The sequence below is a fragment of the Durio zibethinus genome, chromosome 5, assembly GCF_047325235.1.
Source record: "Durio zibethinus cultivar Kanyao isolate XHJ-2024 chromosome 5, ASM4732523v1, whole genome shotgun sequence".
In the NCBI taxonomy this organism is placed as follows: domain Eukaryota; kingdom Viridiplantae; phylum Streptophyta; class Magnoliopsida; order Malvales; family Malvaceae; genus Durio; species Durio zibethinus.
Window position 1 is genome coordinate 4,971,721 of NC_143166.1, and position 25,240 is coordinate 4,996,960.

The 25,240-nt window shown below is 32.4% G+C and overlaps 2 protein-coding genes and 1 pseudogene across 2 annotated transcripts; all 3 read right to left on the reverse strand.

Moving 5' to 3' along the window:
* Positions 1-4,752: 4,752 nt before the first annotated feature.
* On the reverse strand, positions 4,753-5,503 carry LOC111283147 (transcription factor UPBEAT1 pseudogene; annotated as a pseudogene).
* Positions 5,504-11,922: 6,419 nt separating this feature from the next.
* On the reverse strand, positions 11,923-13,737 carry LOC111282712 (vignain-like). The gene is made up of 4 exons (XM_022870924.2): positions 13,131-13,737; positions 12,725-12,957; positions 12,508-12,648; positions 11,923-12,342 (listed from the first exon to the last, which is right to left on the reverse strand). Exons 1-4 carry the CDS (start codon positions 13,345-13,347, stop codon positions 12,079-12,081), a joined length of 855 nt encoding a protein of 284 aa, XP_022726659.2. The 5' UTR covers positions 13,348-13,737; the 3' UTR covers positions 11,923-12,078.
* A 1,758-nt stretch (positions 13,738-15,495) lies between these two features.
* Positions 15,496-16,334, reverse strand: LOC111282713 (uncharacterized). The gene is made up of 2 exons (XM_022870926.2): positions 16,011-16,334; positions 15,496-15,777 (listed from the first exon to the last, which is right to left on the reverse strand). The coding sequence occupies exons 1-2, from the start codon at positions 16,275-16,277 to the stop codon at positions 15,691-15,693; spliced, it is 354 nt and encodes a 117-aa protein (XP_022726661.1). The 5' UTR covers positions 16,278-16,334; the 3' UTR covers positions 15,496-15,690.
* Between the last annotated feature and the right edge of the window lie 8,906 nt (positions 16,335-25,240).

A 25,240-nucleotide genomic window follows, 5' to 3' on the forward strand; every position in this document is an offset into this window, starting at 1 on the left:
TTTTTATTTTTCAATTTGTAGAATTTTAAAATTCTATTACTATTATTTTTATATTTTTTATTCACATTTTTCTTTTTTCAAAGTATATTTTATTACTATTGTAAGTTTTTTCTTATGAAAATTTATATTTTTAATTTATTTTTCTTTTTTTCATACATCTAACATTTTTCATATTTTGTATAGTAATTTGAACAAAATTACAAAAGTGAAAGTATGCTTATATTTTTTATTATTTAATTGATCATTTGATAATATATATATATATATATATATATATACGTTTTTGTTCTTTTAATTATGCTTCTAATTTTTCAGTATTTAATTCATTGTTTGATAAAATATATATTTTTAAGAAAAATATTTAATTTTTTTATTTGATACAAATTTTAGATATATAAATATTATTATAAATGAAGATGGTACAAAGTGAAGGTATGTCATTTTTCTAAATTATTTTTTTTATGATAAGTTAATCAGATATAAAATTTTATATATTTTATAAAATTTTAAATTGAATATAATTTTTATAGAATTTTAATTTATAATTATATACACATGAAATAAGTACAATTATTTCGAACATCACTAAGGTCACAACTATTTACTATATATAGTAGTAGTATACGTATTTTTATGATGTATTAATGCAGCGGTTAAAGGTAATTAACTTGGTTTAATTACCATGCAGCTCGTTTGTTTGTTGCTTGCTTTACCAATACTATCTTTCTAGCTGTACGTACGTACGTTGTTCTTCTTCATTACATGACAACAACCAACGAATGAATATATGACGTATCTATAATGAGAAGAGAGTTTGAACTTTTAAGAAGAAAGGAAAAGAAAATGGTAAAAAGGAAAGAGGCAAACAAATTTAGTGGATATAGGTAGTGAGATCAATCGTTCTCTCGGTTGTCTTCCTTCCAGCAAGATTATGATCAACTCATCTGAAAGAGATTTGCTCGGTTATCTACGTACTTCAATTGTAGTAATTAACAGTAGTAATTCAACTCATTGTTTACGTTGTTAGAAAGAAAGAGAGACAGAGACCAAATCATCACGTGAATTGGGGCTGTAAATGATCAGGTGGCAACGTTTCTGGCTGTGGCTGTAGAAGAAAAGAAATTCGCCATTCATCTCCATGTCAGCCCAACCATGGCCCATGGCATTAGGGCTTTTCAAATTTTTTTTTTTTTGTCTTTGTCCTGTTGCTCGTATTTCTCTGCCATACTCCGTGCAATCAGCTTTGGTGATGAACCCAAAGAATACTAACAGCTTTAACTGTGTTGACCTATTCCATGCAGGACAAATTTCTATTCCATCTTTGTAATCACATCAGACACAGAGTCGAAGTGATTCATATCTCCATATTTCGGTTGTAATTGGCTGTGTTAAACTGATCTACAGTATAAAATTTAGGCTCTCACGGGAAAAACAGGTTGAATTAGAAAGTAGATATCTCCCATGGTTTACTTTGGATAAGTTTTTTTTTTCAACTTAAGACAAATAGTTGGACTATAAATGGTACTATGAAAATAACGGTATATAAAGAATTTATAAGAATTAGAAACATGCAATTTGTTGCTTAAATGATCAATCTCTGGTGGTCAAAGAAGGCATAATTCTGAGTTAAGTACAGGGATGGTAATTTCACTTGTGCTTGATAGATTATTTGTTTTTTGTCTTGAACGAGAACGATTATGAAAAAAATTTTGTACCTGATTATGATAATTGGATTCAAATATCATCGGGTACGAAGATAAAGATTGATAAAGTGATACTTGCTTCGTGAGTTATCTAATAACCAATATATATATAAATATATATTTTTTTATTTTCCCTTTTTTATAATTAAAATAATATATAATTTAGAAAAAAATATTTTACATACTATTTTATCAAATGAAATTTTTTTTTGAATTTTATTAAATTGTTTAATGTAAATTTGTGATATATAATTTTTTATTTTTTTAATTTATAATAAAATATTTGGATAAAATTTAGATTATCCATTTCTCGTTGAGATTGAGACATTACCTGATGAGTACGAATGCATGAACAAATATAAATATTATAATTAAATATGGATACAAGAAATATCATATTCATCTCAATAATAACCCATTGTCATCCGTAGTTAAGCCAATAGGTACATATATAATTGCACATCAAATCATGCCACTTTTTGGAAGAGTAAGAGAACGAGACCGGTATATATTTAAGGTTAGTTTGGTGCGATGCAATTCTAATTATATCTTGGTTCGTTCTTTTTTTGTAAGTTCAAATGCTTTTGTTTTTGGATTAATTACATCTTGGGATGCATTTAAGTAGCATCTGACCTCAATACTCTTTCATTTGGAGAAAAGGATTTAGTAGTTCATTGTACCTTATAATAGTGGAAGGAAAGGATTTAGTAGTTCATGGCACCTTATAGTATTAGTCGATTGTTTTAATGTAAAATAAAAATGAATATATTTTATAATTATGATAATTGGTTATTTTTTAGAGGGGTAGTCGATTGCCATTTCTAATCCTATCATTAGTATTGTATTTACATTAAAATATATATTTAGCATTGATTTTAATTTTACTGTTTTAATATTCAATTTCATCTAATTTTGTTATCACCGTTATTTTTAATCTCAACTAAATTAATTTGACTGTCCACTCTAATGGACCTTTAATTTTCATTTTTGCCTTACAATTTAAAAAAAAAAAAATTATGTTTTCTTATAAATCATATATCATCTTTTAAAAATTTCAAAAAATATAGTACAATGCAAGCCATGGTTTTTTTTTTTTTTTTTAAATTATACAAATGTAAAATTGTTTTAAAATTAAAATTTTTTTTTTTATCCAAATCTAGTAGAATTTTGCCACAGTACATGCAATTCTAATATATCAACAACAGCCTATTCTAATATTTCAACAGTTAATTTTCATGATTCACACGATACTTTGTTTACTGGATCTGCGACAATCTTGCTTATCTCCTGTAGTCACATTCTAACAATGTCCTGAATTCGATTAATTAATTGCATTATTGATTTTTCCATTTATTTGAATATCTTGTGATTCCTTTCCCTCCAAATCTAAGTAAATGCATGCGTTACAGGCCAACCTTAGTACGGTTGAGATCAGTGATTTCCCCTTTAATCTACGCACTACCAGCATAGTTCTGCTGTCCAACTGTCCAATCTCTTGTCAACCCTAAACAAAAGTAGGATCCTTTTCCACACTTCCTTCTAGAAATGGCATCAAAAGAATACATGGTCGCTTGATTCAACCTCATTTTTACGCAAACAACATTTATCTTCAACCTCCACACCTCAAGCTCTCAATCTGTTTTTTGTTGGGAGCCGATTCAAAATTGTCATCCGGGAAATCATAGAATGCTTTGGTATATGGAATTTGAGCCAAATTAATCTGTGCCACCCTAATTTCCCTTGTTTAGGTTTGATCTCATTCCAAACTGTTGTAACAGAGTAGCAATTCCATGGAAAAGATCATACCTCATGGCCATTTTCCATCTTGATGAATTTTTAGACAATCTCTGGAGTATTTTCCTCCAGCTCCAGCTACTGTTTTGCTGAGTCGGAATCCTTTAAATGCTTCTCCCCCTAAGCACATAAGGTTCCAGCCATGCAATCCATATTGATCTTGTCTTGATGAAGATTGACCATACATGTTTTAATAAATAAACCTGGTTCTTATTCAAATCTTTAAACCTTTAATCTTCATTTTTCCTTACAATTTAAAAAATTATGTTTTTGTATAAATCATATATCATCTTTTTAAAATTTCAAACAATATAGTACATCGCTAGCCATGGGTTTTTTTTTTTTTTCAATCTTACAAATGTAACATTGTTTTAAAATTAAAAAATTCAGGTGAGTTATCATTGGTTTAAGACCGACATTGTTTTAGAATTTAAGAATTTTAAACATTGTTTTAGAATTATAAATTTTTTTATTACATCATAAAAATAAAATTCTATTATAAATAAAAGAAAAGAAAAGACCTATTATAAATAAAAGGAAAGAAAAAATCTGATTCAAAATCAAACTTTCGATGTTTTTTTTAAACATCTTTAGTCATTAGACCAAAGATTTTAAAATTATGTTTCGGATTTATCATTGGATGCTCCGGGAATTTACTCATGAGTGGTCAGGTTTGTACTGTATATATATGATCATTAATTAAAGACTGACAAAGATCCGAGTTTAAAAGGCCCATAACTCTAAAATCTAACAAAAGGTTGCATTAACGGGGGTTCTTTGACCTTTCCAAAGTGTAATGTTGCAGTAACCAAGAACTAATGTTTTGTTGAATTACTTTAGTAAAAGCAAATTCTAATAGGAATGTGTTTTACTGATGAACAGTGTGCGACGGATGCAGTGCCCCTTTATAGTTGATGAAATGCCACACGGTTGGCCACTTCTATCGACCCGTCTCATTATTATTGTTATTATCAGAACTTATTTTGGAATCCAATGAAAAGATGAAATTACTTCCATTTGTGGTACCCATCTCTCCTTCTGTCTCCATTTTTCTAGTTTTGGTTTTCTCATTAGCCGGGCAATTGAGTTTGAATTTGCCCCCAACAGAAAAATGAAGTACAAGCCATAATTAAGTTGGTTTGCAATTGGTGAAGAATTCTTGTTTTGTTTTAATTAAAATTTTAATTTTAATGATCATAATTTAAATGATAACTTCAGATAAAAAAATCAGATAACAATTTCAAGGTCATGTTCACACAAATAGAACCACCAAATCTATAGTTAAATCGTAACAACATGAAGCCATATGCCTGGATTTATAATAAAACAGACTCCTATGACGAAGAAACAACATAAAACACGAGAAAATAAGAACATGGTATCAGCCTTTACAAATGAATATCATCTATTCACTCATTAGAACCTGTCAAAACTTTCACCACAATCTGCATCACTTTGACCCTCATTTGCAAAGACAATATATATTCAGCTGTCTCGCTGAAAAGCCCATCCAAGCCAATCGACTCGTTGTTCGGAACTAACTTCTTCAGGGTTTTTAACTTCCTTGCAATAGGATTTACGGCCCTTCTAGAACCTCCTGTACGTACCCTCCTCTTCATTAAAATACTTCTGGGCCTTTTGCACTTAACAAGCTTTGCCTTTTTCTTAGTGATTCTCTGCTTCTGAACTTTCAACCTTCGCTTGGCCTGCGCTTCCAAAAGTTTGTTCCACAGGGAACAATTAGACTTGGACATTTCCTGATTGCCTTGTACACCATTCGAATCAAATGAAAGCAGGGGAAGTCGAGAAATTCCCATGATTCAAGTTCTTTGCGTGTTAGAGACTGATTTCTCTCAAGAAACTTGGAAGTACACCTTTCAAACCTTTGTTGCCAAGACAATGACCTTGTACAGCACAAACGGCAGGCTTGAGATCTTTTATATGGTTCTTTAGGGTACTATATTGGTGGGCAATAAGAATAATTCAAATAATTTAATGAAAGCTAAAACGGGTAGGGACAAGGGTTCAATTTCATGGAAGGCTTCCAAGGGAATGGGATGAATGAATAAGGAATAACCAAGTTGCTTTGGGCATGTTCTCCAGCTGAATGCACATGCAACCACATGATTCCACAACACCTTCCAACCCCAACCCCCCTCTAAACCACCACCTTTCATCACCCCAATCTCATCAAAACACCCTGGATTATTCCACCCCACTTTCCAAATTCAATGCATAGATAATGTAAATTGGGATCCTTAATTTCCTTATTCCAGCTCAATCAACATTGGCTCCAGGCCGTTTCATGGTTTGGTTAGCCGGCCCATGTTTCCAGACAGGAAACCTATGCATAAGCTAGGAAGGAATTTATGCGCCAGAAGATTGTAGCTTGTCAATATATGTGTAAACAAAAATAGACACTTTAGATCCTAATGTTGGGATAAGGTAGATTTTCTTCTGACATTCATGAACCACATTATCCATTGAAATGAAGACTGTTTTCTTAAGGAAGTATCAAAAGATCGATCATGTTCGAACATGTTCTGATAAAAAAGTACACATAAAATTTGATCAACTAGACAAACCTTGGGGACAAAGATACATGCATCTATCACAGTCGCCGATCCTCTAGTCGACATTCTCAACCTTGAGGTTATAGAATCTTTTCTTTACCTTGTTTCCACACAAAGTTTCAGGAGATACTATACAAAGCTTCTATCATATATATTTTCATCGATCCATTCACAAGTTTATGATTTTCTTAACATATTTAACCAGTTATCAGATAAATGCAGGAAAAGAACGAAAAGGAAATGGTTTTAAACATCCACTTCCATACAAAGGTCTAAAATTGCATGGTTTGTAAACATGCAATCCTGACTAAATATAGACAAAGGCATGTTTCATTTTCTAATGAATTCCCAGCAATGGTGGGTTTAATTTGCTTAATGTGACACATCTCTGATTAGGTAGGCATGCATTGTAGCATGTTCACTTCCTGCTGTTAGCCTATTATCTTAATGCTGATGCATATGTATATGCTTTTGAATTTCTATTTTTAATTACAAAAATGACAGCTATGGCACATGGATGAAACCTTCGCCACATAACTATTAATGCATTATTAATTGATTAACCATTAAACTTTTATGAGAAATATGATAGTAAACTCATGTTGTGTTTCTTCTTATGCGCCGGTGCCCGTTATGTGAAATAGTTAAAAATGACATGGAGAACTCTCCTCGATCTGAACCCAAAGCCTAGTATCTAAAATGACTTCTTGAAGAGAACTAAAATGAAATTGAAGCGTACTAGAGGTAGATCTGATGATGGCTTGGAAGATTTGGATTCATCAATGAAGAGTGGAGACCAATGCAAACGTTGACAAAGCCATGACTGAGAATAGAGGGAAGTTTTCTTATGGTGATTTGCTAGCAGGTAACGGTACTCCTCAAACTGCATCATGAAAGGATTGGGAGAGTACTAATAAATATAAGATACTTTGAAACAAAGAAAAGAATCCACTACTACATATTAAAGAGAAACTCATAACTGTTATTTAGGATTAGCACTATTGGCATGATGAGAATAAGAACCAGGTAGAGCACTTCCATGTGCAGAAAATGATCGCCTACCTAAGAGAACCCAACGATAGTGGTAAGCCTTGTTTCGCCCATGAAACTTGTTCCCTCTTCTCAGATTTCATCATTCACCTTCCCTAACTTGGTGTGCCATTCCCATGTTCTCCATGTGCTTAAAGCTTAGGCTGCTGTATTTTTATTAGGATCAGGATAACTCGTGTCGATAAACTCTCTTTTTTTTTTTTTTTTTTTAATAAAACACATTTTAGAGTTATTTTTATTTAATACATTTTTTTGAACCGTAAAAGAAATTAATTTGATTGATAGAAACAGCTACATCCAAGCTACAAAGTCATTCTTTCTGTGCACACCCAATTTGGCCAATGAATCAGTCAATTGATTGGCCTCTCTATAAATGTGAACCAAAAAAACTTTATCACTCTAGAGTAGAGGTTATACAATTTGTCAAGAAGATCATTATATTTTCAGGAATTAGTGCTAACCTTGTTTGTCCAAGATATGAAAGCTTGCGAATCACTTATTATTATTATTTCCGGCACCAATTCAATGTTTGCATTCACCACAATTGTGAGAGCTTCGATTACCGCTAAAATTTTTCTAGGTTGGAATCTTCGACGTCGATATTCTTTAAAAACATGAGCAGCACATCACCATTTTTATCTCGGATAATGCCTCCAATGCCTGCAGGACCAGGTTTAGGAGTGGAAGAGTCATCGACATTAATTTTCCAAACTCCTTTCGGTTGAGGGATCCTGGGCATGTTCTTTCTGACATTTTTCTTCTGTAGAGGAATAGATAAGTCTTGGATGCTATTTAGAAGTTCAATTCAGAGAAATACAGGTCAGGAAATTTCGCCTTCATCCACCATCCAAGACTCGTCCATATTAAGCTGAGGATATGATCTTGTGAAACAGTTTTTTGGTTGAATATTTTCTCATTTTGAGCTAATCAAATAGGCCACATCACCGCATAAAACAAAGTATCCCAAATTAGCTTCTGATTTCTACTGGCAATGAGACTTGGCCAAGACATAGAGACTTTATTGAACCTGGAACAACCCAACTAATACTCCATTGGTAACAGCACTTACACAAATCTGCCAAGCATAGAGACAATGCAGGAATAGATGATCAATGGATTCAGGGCCCTCACGGAATGGACATTTGTTCTCCAACCTCTTTTATGAAGAGAGTTTATAACAGGGATGCCACCTCTTAGCATTTCCAGCAGAAGATCTTAACTTTTGGTGGAGCAATCCCCTTCCAGATATACTTTTCCAAAACGGAGGCTGATTCTGAAGTGGAATCGAGGACTTCTTTGAAGGATTTGGAGCTGAATACCACATTCGCAGTAGGCTGCCAAATGATCCTATCGCTATTTGATGGGCAGAGAGACACAAAGTTTAGAATTCTCATGAGCTTATTCCAGCTTTCATATTCCCAATCAAACAAATTACGGCGCAAGAGAATCTTACAGCTTCAAATCCACTCATTCTATTCACTGAAGTCTTTAATAAAGCCTTTTTTTGTTGACAGTCAAGGCATATATTCTTTTAAATTCGTTTTTCAGAACCGAATTCTAGCTCCATTACCTGTACAGAAGAACAAACTGGATTTTATAGTATTAGAGAAATCACCTGAGTATCAAGTGTTTTGGATGTCTGACCAGATGCGAGAGAGGGAACGAGGAGGACAAGGGGTAGGCCACAGATCATTCCCATTAATATTGTATTTGTCGTATGTCACTTTCCTCGAGACACTACCAAATCTCCAGGACCATTTCAAAAGCAGAGCCTGATTAGAATGTTTCAAGTTCGGGATACCCAAACCCCCATATTTCTTAGTTTTACAGATAGTACTCCAATCAACAAGTCTAAGTTTACGTTTATCACCAGAATCCCTCCGAGAAACTACCATTGTATTTTCTCCAACTCAAAGATTACACCACCTGAAACTTTTTTACTAATAGAAAAAATAATATATGATTAATTGATACCATTATTTAATAAGTACTGAGTTATTAATTTTTTTTTTTTATATGTAACCAATTCTTTATCTAATTTTATTTTTTGTAAACTAAAATTATCTTTGGACAAATTTTAAATTTATTTTATTATTTTATTAAAAAAATAATTTTTTTAAACGATCAATCACTACTAATGACACTTAAAAATAAAAATCTGTGGCAACTGTTTTGAAACCTTTAGAATTTTTTGGTCTAGTTGTCCCTAAAGCTGTCATAACAACGGCGAAGCAACAACATTTCTAGCTGCATCTACCAGTTCCCATGAGGCGCCATAATCACCTTTTTGTTTTAATGCCAGTTGTTCTGTTTCTCTATTCTTCTCTTCAATGCTTCTCGATTTGGTCATTTTGGAGTGGGTCTCTGGAACTTTGGAGTGAAAAAGCTGATATACATTTCACCCCAAAGTTCCAGAGAAATTATGGGTCTTTCTCAATGGAGACTTTAATAGGATACATTTTACCATTGATCGAAACCCATATTACTTTAGGTAAAAAGATTGTCTTTCTTGATTATGGTTAAGAACCTAGCAATATCCAATCTTTTTTTATTCATCGTATTGTCATCAATGGAAATGAAGCTGCCCCATAGATTTGCAATTTGTTTGGAAAGGTCATAGCACCATCCATGAATGGGGATGTCCTCCAATTTAAGCCACACAAATTTGTCTCCACTTATCAGCTCCTGACCCCGTGGTTTAACCTAGAAAAACCATTCACTTAGCCATATTTTTCCTTCATCTAACATACCGACCATTTCCTCCCTTTGATTCGAATCTTAAAAGAACCATACTACCACCCATAACCGTAATGGAGAACTGTAGAACACTTTAACTGATAATGTTGTTCTGGAGCATGTGAATAGACTGAGGATTTTTCACTATCGCCACCGCACATGCCTCTAATCAATCTAACTCTAGGACATCTTCTTCCAAAACTATCTGAGGACGTGTATGTTTATCATCACCTGTTTCCCACTCCATAAACTCCTCAGAACCATCAAACTTTCTGTTCTTACATTTACCTTTGTTGTAACCTTTGTAGGTTTACTCCTTGCTACTTCTACATAGGATGGTTTTACCGTATCATTACTTGTCAGAAGCTAGGGACCATTAGCATTTGCATACCTCTTCTGCCTCGTGGCCTTCTTGATTGAGACTGTTCTACCTTTTTCATATTTGGATAGCCCAACTTTAAGTCTCCACCCATACCATACTGAGCAGTCCAATGCCTTTATTACAGAAAGAGCTTCATGTAAATATTTGAAACGAAAGAACCCAAACTTGTTACGCCTTCCTTTCTTCTTGTTTAATGGAATATAGAAACAAAGAACCCTGTCATGCTGCATGATTAACTTCCACGATCACTCTCTCTTCCAGATGAATGGATGTTGTCCACAAAGATAGTTATTAGCTTCTTCTTCCATTGTTCGATCTCATGAAATTTCTGAATTTGACTCCTCCTTTGATCTCGAAGCTGCCCCTTGTGAATCCAATTCCCTCTTCTCACTCTAGCTCTAACTCTCTCACTCACCTCGCTTTTTATTTAATACATTATTTTTACTAATTTTAAAAAATATTAATTATAAGGATTTTGCTAGAAGTGAATGCAACTAACAAAAAATTATACAAAAATTAAAAAAGTATATAAAAAAATTATTATTGATAACAATGAATAATGTGAGAAGATTCAAAATTACGATTTAAAATGATTCATTTTTTTTACTTTTCATACAATTAATTTCAGAATTATGAGATATAAAATTTAATTTATTATTATTTTTGTAAAGATTTTGCTAATAAATGTTCTTAGGATACTACATTAAATAACATTTTCTTTCACTGCATTCCCCATTTAATGATAGAATATTAAGTAACATTAAAGAGTATTTTAAAGACACTCCTTGGCAATTTTTTATTTTAGAAAAGAGATTACAACCTAAAAATAAAAGAATGTATATGGGATGAATTTTTTGTATAAAAAAAACCACAACTTAAGAATAAAAAAAAGATTAATAGGTGATAAAATTTAAATTTAGATGTATTAAATATTACATTTTAAATATAATTATATAAATTAACTTTGTTAAGCTATGAATTCTTTGTTAGCAAAATCTTATTTTTAATAGTAATAGGCATAAATGATGTTTAATTGGTCGCTTTGGCATTTAACAAACTTTTAGTATCAATTGAATCTAATTCAATCCAACTTATGAATATCTTTGGCGACATTAAAAAAATTTATAATTAAGATTTTGCTTAAAAGAATCTTACAAAAACCTACGGTGAAGATCGACTGACACTAAAAAACTTATCGAAGATCCAATTTGTCCATAAAAATCAATTTTAAACCCGTTAAAAATATTATTACTTAATTTAAATAAAAATAATTTTATATCAATTAAACTATACTCCAAAGTCCACTCATGGGGCCTGAGCTTAAAACTTTTGTCCAAAAATTAACTCAAATCGAATCACGGCCACGGACTAACGGGCCACAAAGAGTCTCAGACCATGGTAAGGTCTAAGTTTAGCTAACACCTATTAGCGGTTAACAATTTTCTTCCCAATAAAAAAAATGCGCTCCTCATGCACTGGTGATGTGAGGGTTGAATTCCAATGAAATCATAGCTTCTTTTAATTGGTTTACAAAGCCATCTATAAAAAGCAGTATCTAACATATCTGAAATTTAAATTCTAATATTTATAATTTTTTTTTTATGAAAAAGAAGTTAGAATTCGAATCTCCATCAATGTAAAGAAAAAGCAAGTAATGCTTTAAAATTTTATGGCATCTAACAGGTTTTATTATCATTCCAAAGCATTTCGGAATAACCAGACAGTATATACATAAACAACTTCTCGCAGAAACATCTATATTGCGAGACATTTTATGCAACTATCACAACACTTGCCTCACTTCAACACGCAAACTCGACCAACAAAACGATCAACTGAATTAGAGTTCATCCTTGACCTTTGAGGAAGCTTTTCTAATGTTGTTAGAATGCAACTTAACAGGGTAAGAGGCTTCCAATGTTAAACCACACAACCCCTCTTCAGCATCAATGTCTCGTTGCATTCTTATGTAACCATTCTCTCCCCACTCACCACCCCACGAGTTCTTCACTAGCCAGTACCTTGTTCCATCCAGGGTTGCTCCATATCCTACCACTGCCACCCCATGGTTCAGCTCGGTGCCACAGTCTCCAGTGAACACCCCCTGCAACAAATTTTGTAGTTATGCAGATTATATATAGCATTGCTTATTATTTGACATTTTCAATGCATCAGCTTCGGCTTTTGCGTTTTTTTTTTTCTTTTGCAGGCCTAAAAAGATCACAACTGCATTTATTTATCAGTTTTATGGCTTGAAACTTTTAATTACCTCTGAGTAGAATTGGAAATCCTTGCCACCAGCATCTATAGCAATAGACACAGGTTGGTTTGCAACAGCTTTCATCAGAGCTTTTTCATCTTTTTCTGGTACCATTTCATAGCCATCAATGATCACCACAGGACCGTTCAACTGAAAAATCAGTGTTAGCATACTCAAATCTCCATATCTGCATAAAAACAGAATTAAGGAAGAGTTTCTTTTTTACCTTGGATGAGTCACAGGACTCATCTTTGGCTTTGTAGGGGTAGTCATTCTCGGTTGTTAGTCCATTACTTTGCTTGATGAACTCAAATGCTTGTTCCATCAATCCTCCATCACAACCATGGTTCTCCTTATCACAATCAACTAGCTCTTGTTCAGATAAATTTACAAGCTCCCCTGTTTTGATTTGGTTTATACCCTCCACTGCAACTACAGTTGAAAATGCCCAGCAGCTACCTGTGACATCAATAATATTGAGTAACTTCAGAGCAATATCTGAATTGTGATGGAACCGCACAATATGTGAATCTATTCTGGAATTATAATAGTTATGCTGATTTGTAAATTGACTATTGAATCTATTAACAGATGCTTGCCGGTTGAAAACTTCAAAAGAAACGGGTGCTTACCACATTTGCCTTGTTCCTTGATACCAGTAACCGCTCCTTTCTTCCTCCAATCAATGGAGGGAGGAAGGTTGTCAGTTTTCTCATGCCTGAACTCAGTCATCCGCCTTGGACCATGGAACATCCGGTAATGGCTGACCTTTGAGCTCCTTGTACTCATGAACTCATGGTTAGTCATATCGGCGTACTTATTCAGTTTCAACTTGTAAGGCTTATGCATCTGATTCACCTTGTATATATGTTTCAGATTATCTTTGAACACATTGAAACGCTTTTGCTTCTCTTTAAGGTCACGCGAAATCGTATGGTGGCTCCTCTATCTCTCATACAAGTCCCACAGGCTCTCCTCGGAAACCAGGTCGCCCTCATGGTAATCGAAACTCTCAGCCAGGCCAGAGAACAGAGTCCATAATGAAAAGACACCCAGGATTAACTTGCATATATCCATATCCGTCGACTTCAATACCATAGATGCAGATTTTGTAGGTGAAATCCTGTCGCTGGTGTCAACACGAAGTATTCAAGGCAAACCAAAAAAAATATCGATGTTTGATGTTCGATTATAATCGAGAATTAATTCCTCGATTTTCTAGCAATGTGTGCATATACTCTTATGCTGATAAAGGTAGCGAGTTGGCATCTTAACTTTACAATGCTTTAACCAATGCTTTAACCGGAAATTAAGGCAAAAAGTTGTGCTCTTTAGGAGAACAACTCAGCACCTATTTTCCGACGCGATTTTGTTACAGTTTTGTGTATAGATATCAACAATCTACATGCTAACCCACGCTTAGTAGTTTAATTTGTTCGTAGGAGACAAATTGATTATGTACTCGAAGTTGCCAATGTCCTTTCTTCCGGAGATCTGATATTTGTACACGTGTTTAGAATTTGTACAAGCACATTTTGGCAGAAAAACTGCTATTATGCATGAAATGTGTAAACCATCTTTTCTTTTCATCAGAAAAAAACATATACTTTCAAAAGTTTCTAGTTGCCACTTCCTTTTAATCTCATCTCATTTCATTCGAACCCAGGTAGCAAAATAAGCATATATACTTTTGGGAGGAAAAGAAAGATCGGCTAAGGAGTGAACAATTCACACTGGCCAACTCCAACTCAAAGGTTTTCATTGGTATAACATACAAATAGAACAATCATTGGCCAAAACATATCCACCTTGCAATGGCCAAAATACATGCATGCAGAAAATACCTACGGCAGTCTGCCCGAGTTCCTTGTATGAATTGCTTGAATAAAAAGTTGAACTAGCAAGCAGCAGAGTCAGCAACAGCATGTTGTGCTTCATATTACCATTGTCCACTTAACTAAATATCCCAAGCAATCTCACTTCTCGCCTTGGGGAAAGTTGGCTTTGTGAGGCACACATACATAATAAAACCCACACTTGCACATACATCACAACAGATACTAAGGGTAAATGGCAAAAATCAAAGAGTAACTTTAAAAGTTAGCCTTGAAATAGAATAGGTCTGGGTGTTTTGAGATACTTAATATTTGAATAAAGAGCAATGACACTCAATTATGTAATAACCCATCAATGATTCATAATAAGCAGAGTTAGTGTGGCTAAGGAATTTATAGTAAGCAAATGTCAGGTGAACAATATGATTGCTAGATCATCAAAGGGTAACATTTTCAATGCCTTGATGGCAAATAGTTATCACAATACTCATGCATATGTGTTATCAGGTAAGATCTGATCTTTAATGCTTGACACTAAGAAATAACAACAAAATTGACAACATTAAGAAACCCAAGTATTTTGTTTGCATTTGTGTGTGTGTGTGTGTGATTGTGTATATAGTCATGATCGACTTACGATATTTGGTAAGCCTTTGATACATGTTTCACAAAAAAAAAAAGAGTACTCCATGTCATATACAGCAATGTTTCCTTTACAGAATGTCCTAAAATCTAAATATTCAAATGCTGCTTGGTTGAGGATGGAAAAGAAAATGTAGCCGATGGAAACAGCTTACTTAATTTTAGGTAAGGACTAACAAGTGATGTTACAGGAAAAAGGTGGAGTGCATTATCAATATCAGCAAGGCAATACATATTTCTCCACAAACAATGTACAACAATGATTTTTCTCTCCCTCCAATCACTCTTTGATTAAATCATTTAGCCCTCATCTGGAAAAAAAGAAAAAAGAAAAGCTAGAACCCATATTCTCACTCTTACAACAAGAGAGATTAGCAGTCAAAATCCTATAAAATTTACAAAGAAATGCATTCAATAGTCAGAAATTCATCAATTTCCATCACATGTCTTCATCATGACGAATGAACTTGAGAAAGTCACACGCATAAATAAACATGAAAGAAATAGAAAATTCCATCAATTTCAAACAGATAGAGATTTTATTATATAAAGCAGAAGGAAACAACAATCGTCCATGGGGTTATCCAGTTCATCAAAGGCAACATTATGGTTTTCGACCACAATTCCATTGACTCTAAATTAAGCAAATTCCGGGAAAAATAAAGAAAAAGGCGACAGCAAGAATAACAAGTAAAAGAGGACTTGAACGCAGAATTTACGCGAGACGATCATTCTGCTTGGCTTGCTGAAGCAGCTCTTCCCTCATTTTCCTGATCTGAGCTTCAGTCTCCAGTCTCTCTTTCTGTAAACACAAAAATTATTTTAAAAAAAAACAATCTAGGGTTTCAACTTTTAATCTATATGCAGATAACAAAATCAAAAACATTAAACTAAGAATTGAAATGAAAAAAAAGTGCATTTCAGTGGGCATAATTCAATGGCCTAATTCGGATTTAAAACTAGAAATGAAATTGAAATATGCAAAATAAGGTGAAATTAAAAAGAGAGAGAGAGAGAGAGAGAGGTTTCGTGGACCTTCTCGTCTTGGTGGAGGGCGATCCAGACGTGGACTTTTTCCATGGATTGCCAGAAAACGAAGGCGCCTAATGTCATAGCGAAGTAAGTGGCAACTTTCACCATTTTTCTCTTTCTCTTCTTCACCGACTTTGAGGTCGCAGAGAGAGGCTGTTCTGTCGAGGTTCGATTCTCAGCCGATTGATCAAATTCCAAACACCCAAGGAATTTTATGATGCAATTTATCTTATTTTCACCTCCAATGCCTTCTATTTCATACCCGTCCATCTCCGATATGTCCACTTCTTAAACGACGCCGCACTATCGATGTTTTTCTTCTGGAGTTTTGGTCAGACCCACCTTATTTCCAGGTTTTCTATTAGGTTTATATTTAATATATTATCAATATATAAATAGTGTATAAATATTATCTATTATCAATAAATTAAATAAATTTTTATTAATGATCTAAATTAGATAATATCATTTCATTCATAAGTAATTTTTTTTAATTTTTTGTATTTTTATTCTAAATATTGATATTTATTAATTAATGAAATGATATTATTCTATTTAGTAAAATTGTATAAAATTTATATATTAATAGTGTATCAAATATAATTTTTTTTTACTTTATACCTTTTATACTAAGATGAAGAATAAGAAATGTATGGATCTTAACAGTATAAGATGCATAAGAGATGGTAATAAAAGAATTTTAGTGAATGATAAAGAGATGGGAATATTATTTTGATAATCTCTTTAATGGCCATTTTTAGCATGATATAGGTGAGCTTAATATACTTTTTAAAGATGTAAATCATATGTTTAAACCGAATATCAAAAGGTATAAGATTAAAGAAGTTTTGAAAAGGATGAAAGTAAACAAAACTGTATGACCAAATGGAATTTCGATTGAAATTTGAAAATGTATGGGTGAAATAAGGATAGAATGGTTGACAAATCTTTTAATAAAATTTGAAGTAGTAAAAAGATGCCAGAAGAATGAAGGAAGCATACTCTAGTGTCTTTATACAAGAATAAATGTGATATACAAAATTGTTTGAATTATCAAAAAATAAAACTTATGAGTCATATTATGAAATTTTGAGAGAGAATAATTGAATATAGATTGCAACATGAAGTCACAATTTTTGAAAACCAATTTAGGTTTATACCAGGACACTCCACAATAAAGGTAATTCACATATGAAAGATTTTGTTAAAGGGTTTTCAAGTGAGAAAGAAAGATCTACATATAATATTTATTGATTTAGAGAAAATATTTAATTTCTTTAAAGGTACTTTAGTGGGTCTTAATGAAGAAAACAGTTCATTTAACGTACATTAACATAGGTAAAGATGTGTATGAAAAAGTTGTAATGAATGTAAGGACGTTTTGAGGCATGATTGATAACTTTCCCATTACTTCAGAATTTTATCAAGGTTCAGTACTAAGTTTATTTCTTTTAGCATTAGTTATGGATGAGTTCATTGGACATATTAAAGATAAGATGCCATGGTATATGTTATTTGTCGATGATATAATCTTAGTTATTAAAACTAGTGATGATTTTAATACGAAATTAGAATTATGGAGACATACACTAGAGCCTTGAAACTTTAAATTAAGTAGATTTAAAATTCAATATATGAAATGTAAGTTTAGTGATTATTGAGAAACGAGTGCTAGTGTGATTAAGTTGGATTGTAAGATAATATCAAAAGTAGTCATTTTTTATATTTGAAATCAATTATTCAAAGCAATGTTGAAATAGAAAGTGATGTAAATCATAAGATTCAAGTAAGATGGGTGAGGTGGCAAAATGTGTCAATTGTGTTGTGTGATCGTAACATGCCTTTAAAGTTAAAGGTGGAGTTGTATAAAATAACTATAAGAATTGTATTGTTATGTGAAATTGAGTGTTGAGCAATAAGAAACAACATGAGAAGAAAATAAGTATAACTGATATGAAAATACTTAGATGGATGTGTCGTAAGATTAGAACAGACAAAATTAGAAATGAAGAGTTTTCAAAAAAATTAAGGGTAGTATGAATTAAGAAAAATATAAAAAAGTGTTATTTGAGATGGTTTTGACATATGAAACATAGGTTTATATGTGCACCAGTTAGAAAAAATGAGCTTTTAGATTTAAGAGAGATCAAAACATCTAGAGTTAAATCATGAAAAATGTGAAAATAAATAATTGAAAATTATGTGAAGGTGAAGGAAATAGATGAAAAAGTTGTTTATGATAGAAATGAGTAACATAAAAAGATTCAAAACTATGACTTAATATGATTTCTTTTTGGGTCTTTTGTATAGCCTACTCTAGACTTAAAAGATATAAAGCATAGTTTTTTATTGTTGTTGTATTTTTTATGCACACCTCAATTTAGTATTTTTTTTAGCTTATATTTTATATGTTGTTAGTGTATAACTATTATAACATTGTTAATAAATTACCTAATGATATTTTATAAAAAAATAACTTTAAAATTTTAAAACTTAAAAAGTAAATACACTTAATCTTAAAAATATATTTAAAATTATTTTTTTGTGCAAAGTTATTGTGTGATTCACTATCAATGTATAATGTTTATATACTTACAGTAAATCAAATATATATTTTTCCAAACCTAAATTAAGTAGGTCACTTAAAATTTTGAGTAATTATTTTTGTACAAAAATTTAATAATTACAAATTTATCATTTTTATAGTAAAATAGGATAAAAAGAATCTAATAAAAAAGAATGCATGATCGCTTGAAGACTCGGGTGTTCTGTTTTTGTTGTTTCACTAAGTTTTGCAATCATGGGAGAATGCTTAGTAAAAAGGGTTGTTCCGATTAAAAAAAACACTTGCAAAAGTTCTCACCTTTGAGATTGGGTGGTTTGATCAAGACGAAAACTCGAGTGCTGCGAATTTTGCATGGTTATCTACTGAAGCCAGCACATTTCGCTTATTTATTGCAGATCGTATGTCATTACTTGTTCTGGTTTTCTTTAGTGCTTCCCCAATCCCCAGCAACTTTCTTTGCATGGAGGGTAGCCATTGTTATGATTGCCATTAGGAGCTTCTATTCTAGGAGTGTTCTAATGGAAAGTATATCTCAAAAGCACAAAATAAGGTAAGCCACTCAGCAAGTGAAGCTACGTATTTTCCTCTTAAAAAAGGATATTGCATCTCTTCGGAGTAACAATGAGGGGGCCCCGACAGCAGAGCATCAAACAAGGATATATTTCTGGTTTTGGTCTCCAAATTTCTTACAACAGCCTCTATAACAGTAACCTTCCGCTATGGGTGGAAGACTAATAAATCAAGGACTATTGACGCCAATGCATTCTTTATATTGATGAGTACTGGTAAAAATATTGCAGAAACAGGAAGCATGACTTGTGATTTAGCTATAGGTAGTCGTGCCATAAAAAGATTCTTTGCAATTCTGGATAGGTGTGAGACTGACCCTGAAGATCACAAAGGAATTGAAGTTGAGGAAACTAATGAAGGGCAGATTGAATTGAAGGATGTATTCTTTTCTTACCCAGCAAGGCCGAACCAAATGATCTTTACAGGCCAATCCAACTGGCACTTGTGGAACAGAGTTGATCGATTGGGGAAATCTACAATTATAAGGTTGATCGAAAGATTTTATGAGCCGCAAAGTGGATCCGTATTGACAGATAAATACGATATCAAGAGCTACAACTTGAGTCATTTGACATCACATATATATTGCATTAGTAAGTCAGGAGCAGGAACTATCCGTTAGAACATTTGCTCACAGAAAGGGGAAGTTACAGAAGCGGAAGTAAGGAAGAATGCAATCCTACCCAAGGCTCATGAATTTATAAGGTATTCATTGTTTAGATTAAACCTTCAACAACTACAAAACTACATATACCATTTTTGTCATTTCTTTGAGAGGAATTCATTTATCTCATGATGCAGTTCTATGAAAAATGGATATGTCTCTTATTGTGGTGAAAGAGGATCGAGTTCAGCTATCGGGAGAATAGAACCCAGAAGCAAAGGATTGCATTGTCTCGAGACATGCTAAAGAACCCAATGATCGTTCTCCTAGATGAGGCAACCAGTGCCCTAGATAGCGAGTCAGAGAGCCTAGTCCGAAAAGCAAAAGACAAGATGATGGTTAATTAGAAGAACTTGTGTTGTATAGTTGTAGCTCGTCGATTGTCCAAGGCAGATTCCATAGCTATGATAAAGAATGGGAAGGTAGTTGAACAATGAACCACTGCACAAGTGTGTCAAGTAGAAAACCTATATGGGAACAGTTTTTTTTTTTTTTTGTCTTCTAATAATTAAGAATGAAATAGGATTTAACATGAAAGACATGGTTGCGGAAATTGTCAGTTAATATGCGAAAATCTCGTAAGCCCAAATTCATAGTAATATGACATCTACACCAAAAGATCGTTGATGTAGACATTTAATTTGGTTTGGGCTCGAATCAATTGGATTTGTTTTAAATAGGATAAATTGGCCCAATTTTATTTTTATTTTTTATATTTTTGGGTTATTTGTTCTTAATCTTATTTTAATTATTATTTTTTAATATAATTTTTGTTCTAGAAGATAATGAAAAAAAAAACAAAAAAAGAAGAAAAATTTGCCGTGAATTGTGGTTTGGAAATATTGAAATTGGACTCAAGGATTGAATCCCGATTACAGAAGGAATTGGCATTGATAAATATAGGCTTGGACACAGATTAAATCTATGAAACAAAGAGCAAAAAACAGAAGGTAAGAGTTAAAAAATTTTTGAAAGGTGTTAGAAGCAATTTTAGGATTTTTATGAATTTTTCATAATTTTTGGTGTTTTTTTTTTGGAAAATTTTTGAAAAAAATTTCAGATTTCGATCAATTTTTCGACAAAATTCATCTTTTTTGATGAGATTTTCTAGTTTATGGTTGCTTTTTCCAGTTTCCAATGAAATATTCAATCGAAAATCTAGGTTTTTAGAGAGAGGAGGAGAGAAAAGAAGGGAAGAGAGAGAGAAGGAAAAGAGGCATATGAAGAAAAACGAAAGCTTTTGCCTTTTATATCACCTAAAAACGACGTTGTTTTGTGTTTAAGAGACTTATTAGGATCCATGCGTTTTCATTCAACCAACCCGCCCCGAGCGCTGACCCATTTCAACTCGCTCCACAAACCTTACTGCTAAGCCGAGTTGATTTTCCTCGAGCCGCGTTTTAAGTCGTTTACTGTGCTTGTAGCTGAGCCACACCGAACTCTCAGCCGAGTCATTTCATCTTTTTTTGGTATTTTTATTTTATTTTTGTGTTTGTTTTTCTACTATTTTTGCATAATTGAATTTAAAAAAATAAAAAAAAATAAAAAAATATATTTTGGGAATAAATATTCATTATCCAATAATGAAATTTATAAAAATTTCAAATGGTAAATTTTTATAAAATTTCTAGGTGAAAAATTTTGTCTAAATTTGTTCCAAATGGTGGAATAATTTAAATAAAGTTTGAATAATAATAGTTAATATTTATCTTCAAACAAAAATATAAAAAATATAAAAATTTTTTGAATTAAATACAAATTATCCAATGATGAAATTCTTAAAAATTTTAAATAGTAAATTTTTTAAAAAATTTCTAGATGAGAAATTTCTTCTAAATTTGGCCTAAATTGTGGAATAATTTAGATGAAATTTCAATAAAAATAATTGTATTCTTTTCCAAATAAAAATTTGGGTTGAAATATGTGATAATTACCCATGAATAAGAATTTTAGAAATTTCAAATAGTAAATTCTTAAAAAATCTCTAGGTGAGAAATTTACTCTAAATTTATCCCAAATTGTGGAATAATTTAGATAAAATTTCAATAAAATAATTGTCATATTATTTTCTTTCTAAGGAAAAAAAATTTTTTAAATAGGCTCAAATGGTGAAAATTTTAAAATTTTCAAAAAAAAAATTTCTAAATTAACCTAAATTGTGAAAAATTTAGAAATAATATATATATTTAAAGGAATTTCTAAATAATGGTGGAAAACTTAAAAATTTTAAAAGAAAAAATATTTTTAATTTGACCCAAATGGTGGAATAATTAGATATATTTTTGACAAAAATAATAAATAAACTTTTTTTTTATGACGGAGCCTCTTTAAGATATCAAATGGGATTCTTGAATACTCTTGAGGTGAGAAAATATTTTTAAAAATTCTCTCAGATTTATGGAAGAATCTTATGAATTAATTACAATATTTAACATAAAAATTGGAAACCATTAGACTCAAGACTTTATGATAAATTTAAAATAATATGGTACCATCGTTCGGATGAGCATGTAGGGGTGCTATAACTTTTCTCACATGTAACTGAACTCCCGAACCATGTTCTAGTTTGTAGACCCGAACTTATTCTTTTAGGAACCCTTAGTCAAGCTTAGGAGCTTCTTAAAAGAATAGATTTCTTAGGTGTCCAATCACACCTAGTTAAAAAATATTGGTGGCGACTTCATCCATTTTGTTAAGTCTAGCTATAGATTTATGGATCTATATGTTATGACAGTTTGGCGACTCCACTGGGGACAGCCATAGAAAGTCAGGCCATAACCTTTAAATTTATCTTATAATTTGGTCTAATGGTTTTAAATTATGATGATTTGTGTTATTTGTTTACTAACATTTTTTTTATTTTTTTTGTCTTGTATTTTATTTTTGGGGCATGAACCTATATGTTCCTTCACACACACTATCACCTGCACATGCATTTCATGAGCTCTTAGGAGAGAGTAAAGTACCTACATTCTCGTGAAATGATAACCTCCGTAATGGCTAGCAAAATATTCTCACTCAAATTGAATCCTTTCTGATGGTAGCTTGTGATGGGTGAGGATTAGAATGCCTTACTAGTCTATGATGGACGATGATGTAAGGAACAATTTGGTAACCTTTAGTGGTTAAAATCTCCTAACCTTGCATATAGTTTACCCCTAATAGGCCAACCTTAGAATAGAGCTTTTCCTATCCATCAATATATATAACCCAAAATTAGGACACAAGAAGGAACAATTTGTTATCTAACCATTTTGTTTGTTTGATTTTGTGCATCTACACCATTTCTATATCATTCCATTCTATGCATCATTTTCATGCTCATGTTTTAACATTTCTATATCATTTCATTCTATGCATCATTTCATGCTCATGTTTTAACATTATCATTTGCATCATTCTCATATAGGAAATATTTGCCATGTATCAATTATTGATAAATCAGATCTCACACTTACATTCATGGAAAGTCAAATGCAACCAAAGTCTACATCAGTCCATTATGAGTTTGCTCATCAATTAAAAATTGAGTCAGAAGAAAGTCAAAAAAAATAAGAAAATTGCTTGCCTGAAGGTTTTATCTCTGTATTGTCCAAGAAAGTTCATCTCAACCTCTAACAAAACATCTAGCCTGCCTAAGCAGTGTCTAGGGGTGCATGAGTAAAATAAGGTAAGGGGCATTTGAGAACAGATATAGAGACATAACATCACTACTTAAAGTAGATGTGGACAACAATTTGATTAGAGCCATCATTTAGTTCTGAGATCCTTCTTATAGTTGTTTCGTCTTCAATGAAGCAGACATGATACCCACAATTGAAAAATATATGGTCATACTTCATTTTGATTTGTCTAATCCAGATAAGATTTACTGGTCAAATAAGGTGGGTTATCGTAAAAAGCTAGTGTAAATGCTTGGACTTAGCTTGCCTCAAGTTAATGTATTTGTCAAGACAAAAGGTGAAAGTAAAGCTATCTCATAAAGTTTTTTGTAAAACTTCATCTAGGGGCATATAGATGATGATCAAGGGTTAATGGCTATGGCTATAGCTCTATATGGATTGGTGATCTTCTCAAAAGTCATCGGGTATGTTGATGTCGTAGTGATAGACTTTGTTGATCAGTTAGCATACCATGTTAATGTAGCACCAACCATTTTGACAGAAACCATTCGTTCTTTGAATTTTTACCATAGAAGTGGTAAAGGTTGATTCAATGAATGCCTATAGCTACTTTTATATATGGATGAAGAGTCACATTGAATGCGAAGAAAGTCAGTTTCGTAAACTATACTTTCATTCTAGTATCCTAATTAAAGAGTTTTGTTACAGCACATGACCTTAAGCAAAGTCAAAAGAAGAATGAGTTTCCTACTTTTGAGCCTTTAATGGTCAAGAGATAGTTTGGAAAGCATCTTGGATGCATCATGACATAGTGTTATATAGTTATAAGGATCAATCGTGGGTATTCCTATTAGGCCTATGGGGTGCTGTTGCTTATGCCTCAACTTTAGTGAGAAGACAATCAGGATGTAAGTAATTAATTCCAAAAAACTATGGACTTAACCAATGAGAGTTCTCATTCACTGATAAAAGGGCATATAGAATGGTTGAAAGGATAAAAAAGGCATGAAAACAAACCATCAAGGTTAACCAAGAGAGGTTTACTTACGACATCACCCCAAAATATAGTGTGTGGCATACGAGGAAGGGTAAGAACATTGTGCTTCCTAGTGAACAAATAGGTCACTCCTCAAAGCCCATTCTTTAAGATCTTTTGCTTAAAGTGAAAATGACTAAAAGAAAGCTCCAAATCAAAAAAGATGAGTTTGAATAAGAAAATATGCGATTGAAGTTAGAAATGGAAGAGAGTTTAAAGCTTCAAGAACTAAAAATATAAAGCCTCATCGAATAAAAAGATCAATGGAGAGCCTTATTTAATGATCTAGACATGACACATTCATCAGTCACACCCAAGCTTGCTCGACTCTTAAAGAAAAATAAATTACTAAAAGCAAAGGTGGAGAAAGAATAAAAGGCTACTGCTAGGAGGACACAGACATAGCCAGATGCTATAAAAGATAGTGGATCGATGCACAACACAAGTAAAAGCCTTGTTTGATGAATGCAAGAGACAAGCTAAACAAGGTGAGCTATGAAAAGACATGTGCATGGAAAAAAATCATCTAAGGCATTTGTTCGATTAGTTATGCATTGCTACTGATAAAGCTTCAGAAATGGAAGAAAAAGTGAAAGATTTGAAAGTTAAGGTGTAACCAGTGAGAGCTTATGGGCGACAACTACTTGATTTCTTTTACAAGGCACAAAATCATTACCAGCAAGCTAGGAAATTTAGAGTGAGGCATTAGAAGTAAACGAAGATGTTAGGACTTTAGAATAGTGCTTTGACTTTATTAGGATGTAATTTTATTAA